The 13,358-nt window shown below is 41.1% G+C and overlaps 1 protein-coding gene across 1 annotated transcript in view; it reads left to right on the top strand.

Annotated features, from left to right (window-relative positions):
* The first annotated feature begins 10,707 nt into the window (after window positions 1-10,707).
* The window catches only part of LOC130080303 (calpain-1 catalytic subunit-like), a 29,580-nt gene continuing 26,929 nt past the window's right edge, over window positions 10,708-13,358 (top strand). The window contains exons 1-5 of the mRNA XM_056245662.1: window positions 10,708-11,055; window positions 11,152-11,224; window positions 11,599-11,717; window positions 11,807-11,940; window positions 12,195-12,369. Coding sequence (XP_056101637.1) covers window positions 10,828-11,055; window positions 11,152-11,224; window positions 11,599-11,717; window positions 11,807-11,940; window positions 12,195-12,369 — 729 coding nt within the window. The 5' untranslated portion in view covers window positions 10,708-10,827. The remainder of the gene's footprint in view (window positions 11,056-11,151; window positions 11,225-11,598; window positions 11,718-11,806; window positions 11,941-12,194; window positions 12,370-13,358) is intronic.

The following is a 13,358-nucleotide window of genomic DNA, read 5'->3' on the forward strand; positions in this document are numbered from 1 at the left end:
TCAAAAAGCATGTCTAACTAATTGAAATCATGTATTATGAATCATTAAACTTATACAACATTTAAAAAATATGTATATGAAAAAAAATGTCACACTAATTCTGTGTTGTGTTTTTTTCTGGTAATAAAATGAAGACATAAAAAACAAATTTTATCATTTATCATCAATTTTGAAATTAAAGAAACGTTTTGTCAAATAACGTGCTGCACAATGAGCTTTACTGTTAAAATTAAAACATGGATTATTCCTTAAAAATTTCAGTTTTGATGATAATTTATTTGGATTAGTGTTAGTGTATTATTACATTGGGACATATCTAAATTATATTGTACAACAGTGTAAGACTGGAAAACTGGTTAAAGAGAAATTATCTGACCACTGGTCTCCGAAGACAAAGGACCTTGCTTGCAAATTAACATGTGAACAACTCTCTCTCACACACACACACACACACACACACACACACACACACACACACACACACACACACACACACACACACACACACACACACACACACAGCTTCCCCCCACTCTTGCAGATCACCTGAAACTCACATAAGTATATATGTATGGTTTTAATGTGAATGATTATCATTAAGGATTGTGTTTAGTATCATTTTAAAGGTCTCAGGGTGGCTGGTACGAGTGTCTCATTCCAAAAGAAGTAAAACAAAAGGTAATAAGGTTATTAAGAATATATAAATATCCTTCACACAGAAGGGTTTGCTTTGGAGTTAACACCTTCTGGCCTTTTGTTTGAATGCAAATTACAACTAAGCAAATGGTTACCTACCAGTAAATTTCCACTGGAACTTACATATGAAATGAGGTCATGGTATATAAGGAAATGCAACTGGAAGATCAGGGCTGTTTTCTGTATCTCAGATCAGCCCGTGAGGATAGCTCATGTAGTTCTTAAATGTTGGGTTTGCATCTATTTCTCTTATCAGAGCATTTGATGTTTTGTATTGATGATCTTTGAACTGATTATGAAATTGGCATAATACTTTTACCTGACATAATAAATTGTTATATTTGATTATTCTAACAGACTTTGACTTTATTTTCCTTGGAGTTAAAAGGAATAGTCAAACATTAACGTATACTTAATGATGCACAGATATCATTGAAAAACACTTTCATTTTATGGAGTCAGATGAAACGAGTTAATACATAAGACAAAATATATTATATTTAATTAAAAAATCCTTTTGCCATTGGAAGAGACGGAACGCGCGTTGAGACCTTCACCGCTAATTTGAATGCCGCCCTTGGATCGAATTAGACGGACTTACAACAGTAATATATTTCTGTCAAGTTAAACCGAACTTTTATTTTGACGGGTTGCCGTGAAGACCTTTTGAGTTTCTGTGCGTTTATGTCATGATGATAGTTCCCTTTCGAGGGAACTCGAACTGCGTCGGTGACGACACTAGGGGAACACCCTTCAGCGTAGCGCGTCTGAATTTATGAATGAAACCGAATCCAATCCTATTGGCGTTGCGTGATGACGTAGCGTGTGACGGCACAAGCGGATGTGTACAAAGGCACGCCGGCACACAGAAAATGTCAGCTTTTTGCTATTCAGCAAGCGCTCTGTGTTGTGAAAATCAGTTTGTCCTATTTGGTGTTGTTTGTCTCACACCCCTTACCCCGTCCACACTCAAGGTTTATGTGGCTGCCATTGCGGCTTTCCACGCTCCTCTGAGTGATGGTCCTCTGGGGAGGCATCACCTGGTCGTACGTTTCCTCCGTGGAGCCTGGAGGATGAGACCTGCGACTCGCACCAGGGTTCCCTCTTGGGACCTGGCAGTGGTTCTCGAAGGGCTGGCCGAGGCCCCCTTCGAACCATTGGAGTCGGCTGAGGCCAAGAACCTTTCGTTTAAGGTGGTCTTTTTGTTGGCCATTACTTCTCTGAGGAGGGTAGGAGATCTCCAGGCGCTCTCTATTTCCGTTGGGTGCTTGGAATTTGCTCCAGGCAACATTAAGCCCATCTTACACCCCAGGCCCGGCTATTTGCCCAAGGTGCCTTCTAATGTGGCACGGCCTATGGTTCTGCAGGCATTTCATCCTCCACCTCATGTGACGGCGGATGAGGGGAGACTTCATCTGCTCTGCCCTGTCAGAGCACTGCAGTGTTATATCCAGAGGTCCTCCTCATGGCGGAAGTCGGACCAGTTGCTGGTGTGTTTTGGGTCGCCCAAGAAGGGGCTTCCCGCCTCTAAGCAGACCATCAGCAACTGGATCGTTCAGACTATTTCCCTGGCCTATCAGGTGCGCAATTTGCCTTCACCTATGGCCGTGAGGGCTCACTCCACCAGAGGCGTCCTCTAGAGCCCTCCTTTCAGGGGTTTCTATCCATGACATATGTGAGGCGGCTGGCTGGGCCACTCCGCACACATTCATGAGGTTTTACAGTCTGGATCTTCCCTCTACACCCGGTGCACGAGTGCTTTCGTCCTAAGTTGAGGCTGAAGACAGCTTCACACTAGGATGAGCGGGGTTCGTTGTGGCATAGTGGGTATCTCGTTCCCCTAGTGTCGTCACCGACGCAGTTCGAGTTCCCTCGAAAGGGAACGTCTCGGGTTACGTATGTAACCCTTGTTCCCTGAGAAAGGGAACGAGACACTGCGTCGTTCTATTTAGTTTGTAGCTGTATGACGACCAACAGAGAATAGTAGCTACAGCAGATATTTAGTTCGAGGATCCATATGATTACATGGTACTGTCTAATGGGCTAAATTTGGTTAATATCTAAATGTAACTTTATATAAATTCATAATATATTTCACTCAGTCTCCCATAAAAACCTACGGTGAATAGGCCTATAACTGCAGCAGGTCATATACTTGTCATAATTGATCCAACTATGTGTATTTTTTATTTTTCAATTCACAAAAACTCATAGTCTTTTGTAGGCTGAAAATTGGCTGAAATCAAACTGAATATCTACAGACATTTTAATCCGTGCAGATCTACACTGTAGCGTTTATATTTAAATGAACAAAAAACTAAAAAATTGTCAAGTCTATGGACGAGTTATTAATGTGCACGTGTCGATTTAATTATGTTATTTTGCAGTGTATCCCTCTACTGGACGCATCAGGAACAACATGGGGCGTCAAACTGTCAGGGTCGCAAAACTGCCAGGGGCGTATATCTGCCGGCTCCAGGTCTGCAGCCTCCCCATATAGGATTCGTTCTGTGTGATTCGTTCCATTTATAAATACGAACAGGATTCGTATTTAAATAGTCTTTGTGTTTTAATTTTCACTCACACTAGTCTACATCGCGATTTGATTTTAAGTGTACTGAACTGCTTTCTATTTATTCCTCAAATTTACAAATTCCAAATTCCAAAACAATGGTAGGGGAAACACTGAGAAGTGAATGTTGTACTTTCAGCTCTGGTGTGAACAATTCCAGAGTAATCACAGATATCTGGGAGAATCAGAGACGGAGGAAATGTTTCAGGTAAATCTAACTGTTACTGTACAGTGAAAACGGGGGGGAAATGGAGATGTACAGTAATATAAAATCCGAGACATGTTCGTCTCTGTCTATTGACCTTAGTTAGCGTAGACGACATATTGAACTTACAGACTTTACAATGGCTGTATAAAAGTCTTTTTTAAATGTTCAGATCTCACAACTTTCAATAATTTAATGAGTTTTTATCCTCTGACTTTTTTTTTTTTTACTGGTAAACAACAGTACAATCTCTCACAGCAATTTGTATGCCTTTTACGCAGTATATTTGTGTAATGTAAAATATTAATTTTTTGCAGGTTTGCGTAATATTGTTAGTCTGCATTTCACCGTTTTATTCATTTTGAGGAATACTAAATCTGTTTTTGTGCAAGTGAGATGGGTAAATGCATGCTCACATTTAGTCTAAAACTACAATAAACCATCGTGTTTACACACAACATCGCCGCACTTACGATTTCTCTCAACATGGGGACAGAAGAGGTGCAACTTACTTATTTGAAGTAACTTACTGTAGATATTTTGTTGTAAATTTAAAAGTAATGTGTTAATTAGTTACTTGAAAAAAAGTAATCTGATTACGTTACTCAAGTTACTTGTAATGCGTTACCCCCCAACACTTCCGGGGTTTAGTTCTTACTCAAAAGTGCTCATCAATATGTGTTTTTTTGTAAACTTTGTTTCTCAACTGACTAAAAAGAAAAGAAAACAAGTCCAATAATGGCTTTTTTCCATTAAAACATTATTTTCTCCTTACTTCAACTACAACATGTTCCTGGATAAACATCTTTGTTGATCCTGGAACAGCATTCCAATCAACCAATCAGATTTAAGTTAACAATTTATGTCAAGCTTTAGGGTTACAACTAGGGTGTTATTTACCTATCATTTCCCTCTGCTTTTAAGGAAAGGATATCTATCATTATGAAGCACATATCCGAACAGCTGAGAGCTGATCTCTAAATTTAGATAAAGTGTATATTTCTATTCTGATGGGCATTTCTTCTTAAGAAAGTAAAAATATTATTTTAAAAAATAGTCATTGCACCAGCTCTTATTGAAAGAGATTCAGTGAACATATTTACATATAACCTACAAAACAGTGTTATATCAATGCTGGCACAAACACAGAAAGAGAGAAAGAGGACTCTAATCCTCTACTTGCACCTGGAGTCAGGAGAGTTTAGGTTACAGAGCACACAGAGCACACAGAGCACACAGAGCACACAGAGCACACAGAGCACACAGAGCACACAGAGCACACAGAGCACACAGAGCACACAGAGCACACAGAGCACACAGAGCACACAGAGCACACAGAGCACACAGAGCACACAGAGCACACAGAGCACACAGAGCACACAGAGCACACAGAGCACACAGAGCACACAGAGCACACAGAGCACACAGAGCACACAGAGCACACAGAGCACACAGAGCACACAGAGCACACAGAGCACACAGAGCACACAGAGCACACAGAGCACACAGAGCACACAGAGCACACAGAGCACACAGAGCACACAGAGCACACAGAGCACACAGAGCACACAGAGCACACAGAGCACACAGAGCACACAGAGCACACAGAGCACACAGAGCACACAGAGCACACAGAGCACACAGAGCACACAGAGCACACAGAGCACACAGAGCACACAGAGCACACAGAGCACACAGAACACACAGAACACACAGAACACACACACACACACACACACACACACACACACACACACACACACACACACACACACACACACACACACACACACACACACACACACACACACACACACACACACACACACACACACACACACACACACACACACACACACACACACACACACACACACACACACACACACACACACACACACACACACACACACACACACACACACACACACACACACACACACACACACACACACACACACACACACACACACACACACACACACACACACACACACACACACACACACACACACACACACACACACACACACACACACACACACACACACACACACACACACACACACACACACACACACACACACACACACACACACACACACACACACACACACACACACACACACACACACACACACACACACACACACACACACACACACACACACACACACACACACACACACACACACACACACACACACACACACACAAGATCCCCCCCACCCTGCTCATTAAAATACAAGCCTACAATACAAAGTTAATCACTTTTCATGTTTTGACAAGCATTGGGAAGATACAAGGTCAAGGTTATTTATATAGCACGTTTACAAACAGACACTGCTGCCCCAAAGTGCTGTACAGATACAGAGAAACAACATGAAATAACCATACAATACAACATAATAAAAGCGACACGAAAAAAGATTACACAACTCAGCTTGTATTAAAAAGCAAGTGCAAAAACATGAGTTTTTAAAAGTGATTTAAAACTCTCCATAGATGTAGCTGCTCTAATATTGAAAGGAAGAGCGTTCCAGAGCTTAGGACCTGCAACACAAAATGCTCTGTCCCCTCTGGTTTTCAGTCTGGACCTTGGACAGTTTAAAAGCAGCTGGTCAGTGGACCTAAGTGCTCTGACTGGCGTGTGCAGAGTCAACATGTCGGATAAATATGATGGAGCCAACCCATTTAGAGATTTAAAAACAAACAATAAGATCTTAAAATGGATTCTAAAAATGACAGGCAGCCAGTGGAGAGATGACAGTACCGGGGTGATGTGGTCTCTGCGCCTTATCCCTGTCATCAGGCGTGCAGCCGCATTTTGAACTAGTTGTAGTCGGCGAACTGAAGACTGATCAAGGCCATAGTACAATGAGTTACAATAGTCCAGGCGATTTGTTATTGCATGCACAACTTTTTCCAGTTGGTTGTGGGGCAGGTAGGGCTTGACCTTCCCTAGCAGTCTAAGCTGAAAAAAGCTTGTTTTAACCACTGAGCTGATTTGTTTATCGAGTTTAAAAGAACTGTCAATAAAAACACCAAGACTTTTTACTGACGGGCAGCAATTTGGCAGCATTTGTTCAAGAGTACTGTTAAAACCAGAGACATCGGGCTCCCCAAAAATTACAAGTTCAGTTTTTTTGTCATTTAGGTTTAAAAAATTCAATGACATCCAGTCTTTAACTTCTTGTAAACATTTTTTCAGAGCTTCAATAGAGTTTGTTTTGATATTCAAAGGTAGATATATTTGGATGTCATCTGCGAAACAATGAAAGGAAATATTGTGTTTTTGGAAGATTGATCCCAGGGGCAGCATATATAGAGAGAACAAGACTGGGCCTAAAATTGAGCCTTGAGGCACCCCGCTGTCAATTGGTGCTTTGTCTGAATAAAAAGGACCAAGGTTTACAGAAAAGGACCTATCTGTCAGATATGATTGAAACCACTTCAGAGCAGTGCCTTTAATGCCTGCACAGGACTCTAGTCTGGATAATAAAATATTATGGTTGACCGTATCAAATGCTGCCGTTAAATCTAAAAGCACTAGCATCGCAGAGCTACTAGAATCAGAAATTAAAAGAAGATCGTTAAAAACTTTTAAGAGAGCAGTTTCTGTACTGTGACAGGATCTAAAACCAGACTGAAATTTTTCAAAGATGTTGTTGGAATTTAGATGCAATTGAAGTTGGGCATATACCACTTTTTCTAAAACTTTACACAAAAATGGAAGCTTAGACACTGGCCTGTAGTTGGACAAAACAGAGGAGTCCAAATTATGCTTTTTCAGGAGGGGCTGCACGATGGCCTTTTTAAAAGCACCCGGAACATGCCCAGCTGAAAGTGACAAGTTTATCAAATTTAAAATACAAGGCCCAACAGTGTAAATTACATCTTTAAAAAGTTTGGCTGGAAGGCTGTCTGATGAACAGACCGAGGGTCTTAAACTTTGGACCATCTTTGACAGCTCAGAGAGAGATATTGGCATAAAATCTTCAAAAACAACTGAACATAAAGGTAAAATACTGGGATCTGGCGCAACACAAAGGGTTAAGGCCCGGATACTGGCCACTTTATCCATGAAGAATTTACAAAATCTGTCACACAGAAGGGCACTGGGAATGATGCCAGTATGCTCAGGGGGGTTGATTATCCTATTTAGAACATTAAAAAGAACATGAGGTTTGTGACAGTTGCTTTGTGCAAGGTTTGACATATACTGAGTCTTTGCAGCCTTAACAGCGTCTTGGTAGTTAGACAAACAGTCCCTTAACATCCCCAGAGATACATGAAGTTTGTCTTTTTTCCATTTTCTCTCAGCACGGCGACATTCCCTTCTGAGAGCACGAGTAGTGTCATTGTGCCATGGCTCTCCATTTAAATTAGAGCGCCTGAGCATAAACGGTGCTATTGAGTCAAGAATTTCTGTGCACGTTGAGTCAAATAGAGTAACCAGTTCATCAATGTCCATATTTGAACAAGAGGCACCCATGGACATGAAAGGAGAGTTATCGAACGCTGCAGCAAAAAGGGAAGCCGTAGATGGACTTATAGCGCGCCGCTGACGCATGGGGACGCACGCTTTACTTAGAGGGCGCGGCAGAGAAACAGAAAACAAGACAGGCATATGGTCAGAAATACCTGCATCAGAAATATTCTTTATGGACAGATTTAGGCCATGGGACAAGACCAGGTCTAAAATATGTCCCTTGTTATGAGTCGGGCAGTTCACAGACTGACTGAGGTTAAACGAATCTAAGATGTTTAAAAAGTCCTTGACCAAGGGCTTAGAAGTACAGCACACATGAATATTAAAATCACCAACAATTAAAAAATGATCATACTTAAGAGCCATGCCTGCCACGAACGCCGAAAAATCCTTTATAAAATCCTTATTGAATTTAGGAGGGCGGTAAATGAGCGCACATAATACTGTTAGATTGAGGTTTAGTTCGAAGAGTTGCAGCTCAAAGCTCTTGTATTGTTCACAAGGGGTTTTCTTACAGTTTAGCATGGTTTTAAAAACTGTCGCTAGACCCCCTCCTTTTCCCGTGGTTCGTGGAGAGCTAAAGAAAGAACATGCCGGTGGAAGAAGCTCTGAGAAGGGGAAACACTCACCTGGTTTAACCCACGTCTCTGAAAGAAGCATGCAGTCAAGCTCCCGGGATACAAAGAAGTCGTTTAATATAAAAGTCTTGTTAGACAAGGATCTAATATTGATCAGTGCCAACTGAAGAATAGTATCCTCCGTGCGCGAAGATTTGGCTCGAGCCACTGACCGAAGATTCATTAGATCCACGCCGCGTTTGGCCGCTCGGGAATGCCGGGGAACGTGCTCCTCCAACGGTGCGCGCAGCTGGTCCACAGTGATAACAGCTGATACGGCCCCTAGAGCGTGAGGTTTCAATATCACTTCAAAACAGTTTCTGTTATATATGCTCGTCTTTATCGCAGTTCTGTGTTTGTACTTCAGATATAAAGTCACAACTCTCATGGCATTGCATATGGTTACACACACACAAACATACACAAAAAGCGCAATCCCACAGTGATAGCAATCTCAAGCATTCAGACACTCCCTGCAACTCCTTTATACGCATCAGGTTACAAATGTGCTGAACCTCTTCTTCACCCTTAAACCCACCCCCTTTTCTCTTCCTGTGTCCAACTGCATTGTTGAGCATTCCAACTCATACATATCAAGGCTATCACAATGTCGTACACAGCCAGAGAGAGAGAGAGAGAGAGAGAGAGAGAGAGAGAGAGAGAGAGAGAGAGAGAGAGAGAGAGAGAGAGAGAGAGAGAGAGAGAGAGAGAGAGAGAGAGAGAGAGAGAGAGAGAGCTGTTCAACAAGATAGTCTAAACAAGAGCGCTCCTTCCATCGACTTTGTGTTTATGCAGTGAAGTCACTCATTCCAGTTAGGCTGACATGAAGGTTAAGGCCTTGTTGCGTTAGGGAGTTCTCCAGCTTTTCTCCTCCCTTAATTCCTTTGTCTTTCCTCTACAGCCTTATATACACGTGCCGTATATGTGGAATGGGTGTACAGTGCACACACACTCTCTTTCTTCCGTTCTCATTCATCATCTGGACAGCTGATACAGGCAAAATGCTAGTTACATTTTCTCCGTTCAATGCCTTGCGAATTCAATTAAGCTGATGATTGCTGAGTAGAGTCTTAGAGGGCCGAAGTAACACTCAAGTCACACACTTTGCACATGCAGCGCTAGCACAATGTACCAAAAAGAATCATGGTTTTACCATGCTAATGCTAACTTGCTAATTTAGCTGTACTCTTTAATGTTCCTCAGAGCACCATAATAATACCATTATGAACATAAATAAATACCATGATGAGCATTAAGTGCCATTATATAAAAATAAAAAATGTAAAAATTCATACGACCTCACTCATTTCTTCACTACAAACTTTTGCTAAATCGTACATATTTTACGAGTTGCTAAATTCTTATGAATTCATATGAATGACCTACCCCTGACCCCGTCCCTTAACCTACCCATCACAAATCGTATGAATTAGCCACCTTTTACTCACTCCTACGAATTGGCCGTGATATAGCGTTGGTAGGCCTACTTCTGTCCCTACAGACTTGTTTTTATTCCTGACACAAAGGAAATATGGCACTTCCTAACTAAGGTCTATTACCTGTGTTGTTGTATTGCCTGATGGACTTGTCACAAACTGTGAAACATTTGATAATTACATATGTAACTTTTGTTATGTAACAGCTTACATTCTGAGGAGTAAAAATGCAAGATTTTTTATCTACTTACGTCAGTCTTTCAGTGAGATCAAGCTTGGAATGCTGTAGTTCTGGAGCATGACATTTTCAGGGGTGTGAGACATTTGAAGCGTTTAAGACAGTGACAAGCTTATGAAGTCTTCTGAATGCCAAGAAAAAAAATCGATCTAAACAAAATGTAAGAAAAGAATATTCCACAGGTGTCGAGTATAAAACCAGATGCACTGGGTGAGAAAGCACTTTTATGCTAACTTCCTGACCAACCAGATTCTTACAGGTAAAATGTCTATTCTCCTTTTTTAAGAATGTATTCATTTTATCTAATGCATTTTAAAAAAATTAATTCTGCAAAAGAAATATTTTGTTAAAACGTGGTTAACAACTGAACAATGCTGGGCAAACCTTAAAAGATATGGTTTTAGTTTTTGTTACTGATACTTGAGTATTAGCTATAACACATGGGACAGGGACAGGATAATATGAAATTAGAAAGTCACAGACTAATGTAAGTAAAAAACTTAAATACCAAATGTGAGAGCTTTTTTGTTTTTGTAGTTTGTCTTTAGAGAAAGGCTTCTCTGAGTGAAAAATGCCTCCTCCTCATGAGCGCCATTACTACACGACGGATCATGATGTGGGTTCTCCCACTAATCCTCTGCCGTTCCTGGGTCAGGACTATAAGAAGCTGCTCCACCAATCTCTCCGTAGAAAAAAGCTGTACATTGATGAGTTGTTTCCTCCAAACAGCAGATCTATTGGCACTCTGGATAAAGAAACTGATGTGGACTACAAAAACATCAAGTGGAAAAGGCCATCAGTATGTAAACAATGTTCGTTAAAATAATAAATTATATCTCTCTCTTCATATGCATGGTATGAATATAAGGATACTTTGATCATTCTGTCTAAACAGGAATTAGTGTCTAAACCTTGCTTCACTGTTGATGGAATATCCAGGTTTGACTACAAACAAGGGTCCAAATTAGGTAAGTCTGGGTTTATTTAAATACAGTTCGGCTTAGGCTACATCATCTTAAATGAACAATGTGATTAAAAAAAATGCATGAACTGTAACGTTCATAAACTGTAACGTTTAAAGTCCCCATGAAATCTGTCTTCTGTTATTTATAAGCTCCAAAACACTCGCATTCGCACAGAAGATATAAGAGTTCAAAACTTAGTCTCTTACTTCTTCCATATGGGTCAATGATTTTGATAACATCACTCTGCTTCTCATAGATTTTGTGTCCAATCAAATGTTTCAGTGGAAATCATGTCATTTGTCATTGTCTGTTTCCTATAATTCATGTATGCATTAGTCAAACTCTATTTAGATATGCACATTTGTATTTGTGTTTAGGAAACTGTTGGTTTTTGGCTTCAATTGGGACTTTAACCTCGACGAAAGATATAATAAACCAAGTCATTCCAGCTGATCAGTCATTCAGGATCAATTATGCAGGGATATTTCACTTCAGGGTGAGCTGAATTAGATAATAAATTAATCTTTGAAGGAATCTTCCTATTTTTAGCCCTTTATCTTTCCCTCTCTGTAATTTATCTTACAGTTCTGGCGGTTTGGTAAATGGATTGATGTTGTCGTTGATGATCGACTTCCAACAATCGATGACGATCTCCTTTTTGTTCATTCAAAAACATCTAATGAGTTTTGGCCTGCTTTACTGGAGAAGGCTTATGCAAAGTAGGTGGCAGTAGATGCTTTGAAATAAACACTGAGTCAATTTAATTATTGTTTCTTGTCTCAAAAATATTGGTTGGTGAATGGATGCCTGACCTTTCCTTTGATTTGTCTCTGTGTCTTTGTGTGGATGAACATTTTAAAGTGTTCAGTTATAGTACATGTGTAAACATTGCATATTACGTCATATTCATTAAACCATGTCTGTGACGTTGTAGCATTTACATTGCACCATAAAATGGTTCTTGCCTTGACAGGGTGTGTGGATCTTATGCGGACCTGGATGGTGGATTCATATCTGAGGCCCTGATGGACTTCACTGGTGGGGTGCACATTCAGTTTGCGCTAAATGAAGCTCCTTCTTATCTGTGGAACATTATGTATCGTGCAGCCAAGTCAAAAACCCTTATGGGCTGTAGTACTTACCATGGGGTAAGACCTCACCTGCAGTAATCCTGGATCTATTTTTCTTTGACAAATATTGTTGGCATAAACCTTTATACACTGTCCAGACAAAAAAGTCGCTGTTTGGATTTAAATACACAAATGCTTAAAGTCCCTGTAAAGGCAATTCTAAAAAAAAAAATTCTAAACCCATTATAAATGTTAGAAATGTATTGCTAAAACATATTACAAAAACTGTGAACTGTGAATTACTGAATTGTGGAGTTAGACCGTTAAACAGTTTTTCACCATTGCTATTTTCCGGATTTTTTGGGCGGGGCTAAAACGGGGCTCGATGATGCACTAGAGCCCCTGAACTCGTAGACACGCCCCTACTTGATGACGCACTGAGGCTGGCTCCTCCCCTAACAATAGAGCACATTCGCATCAGTTCGGCGCTCAATCGTGCCTACAGTTTGCTAGCTAGCTATGCCTTCGACACGGAAATGCGTAGGCTACTACCTGGATGCGATCTGGATGCGCGGAGAGACGCTTCTGGGACGCTTCTGAGACGCGCCGCGTCGGCAGCTGGTGGACTTTAGAGCATTGACTATAATGGCCGCGATTAGCTCCGGCATCCGCGACGCTGACGTTCCGCGCCGCAGACAGATCCAGTGGATTTTAGGGGTAAAAGAAGTCACCAACGCTCCGCTGCTGAAACGTGTCTGAGACGCTTCCAGTGGACTTTGACGCCGAGCTAGGGACGCATCAAAAACGTGGCGCTGACGTTCCGCGCCGTAGACGGATCCAGTGGATTTTAGGGGTTAGATACGCGCCATCGTGTACACATAAATCTCTGACCCATCGTACGTCTTCTTCCTCGTCTAATTTCTGTCGCTCTACATACATCATCTGGTATAATTGAAACGATTGGCTATGAGCTAAGTACAGGCGCATTTGATAGCACCCAATAAGCGGCTTTGGGTATTTGTAAATCACGCCTCAAATACGAGAAAATGAACATGTGGTTCCCAGAC

The sequence above is a fragment of the Rhinichthys klamathensis genome, unplaced genomic scaffold (assembly GCF_029890125.1).
Source record: "Rhinichthys klamathensis goyatoka isolate OS25496 unplaced genomic scaffold, OSU_Roscu_1.1 h1tg000032l_1, whole genome shotgun sequence".
Lineage (NCBI taxonomy): Eukaryota > Metazoa > Chordata > Actinopteri > Cypriniformes > Leuciscidae > Rhinichthys > Rhinichthys klamathensis.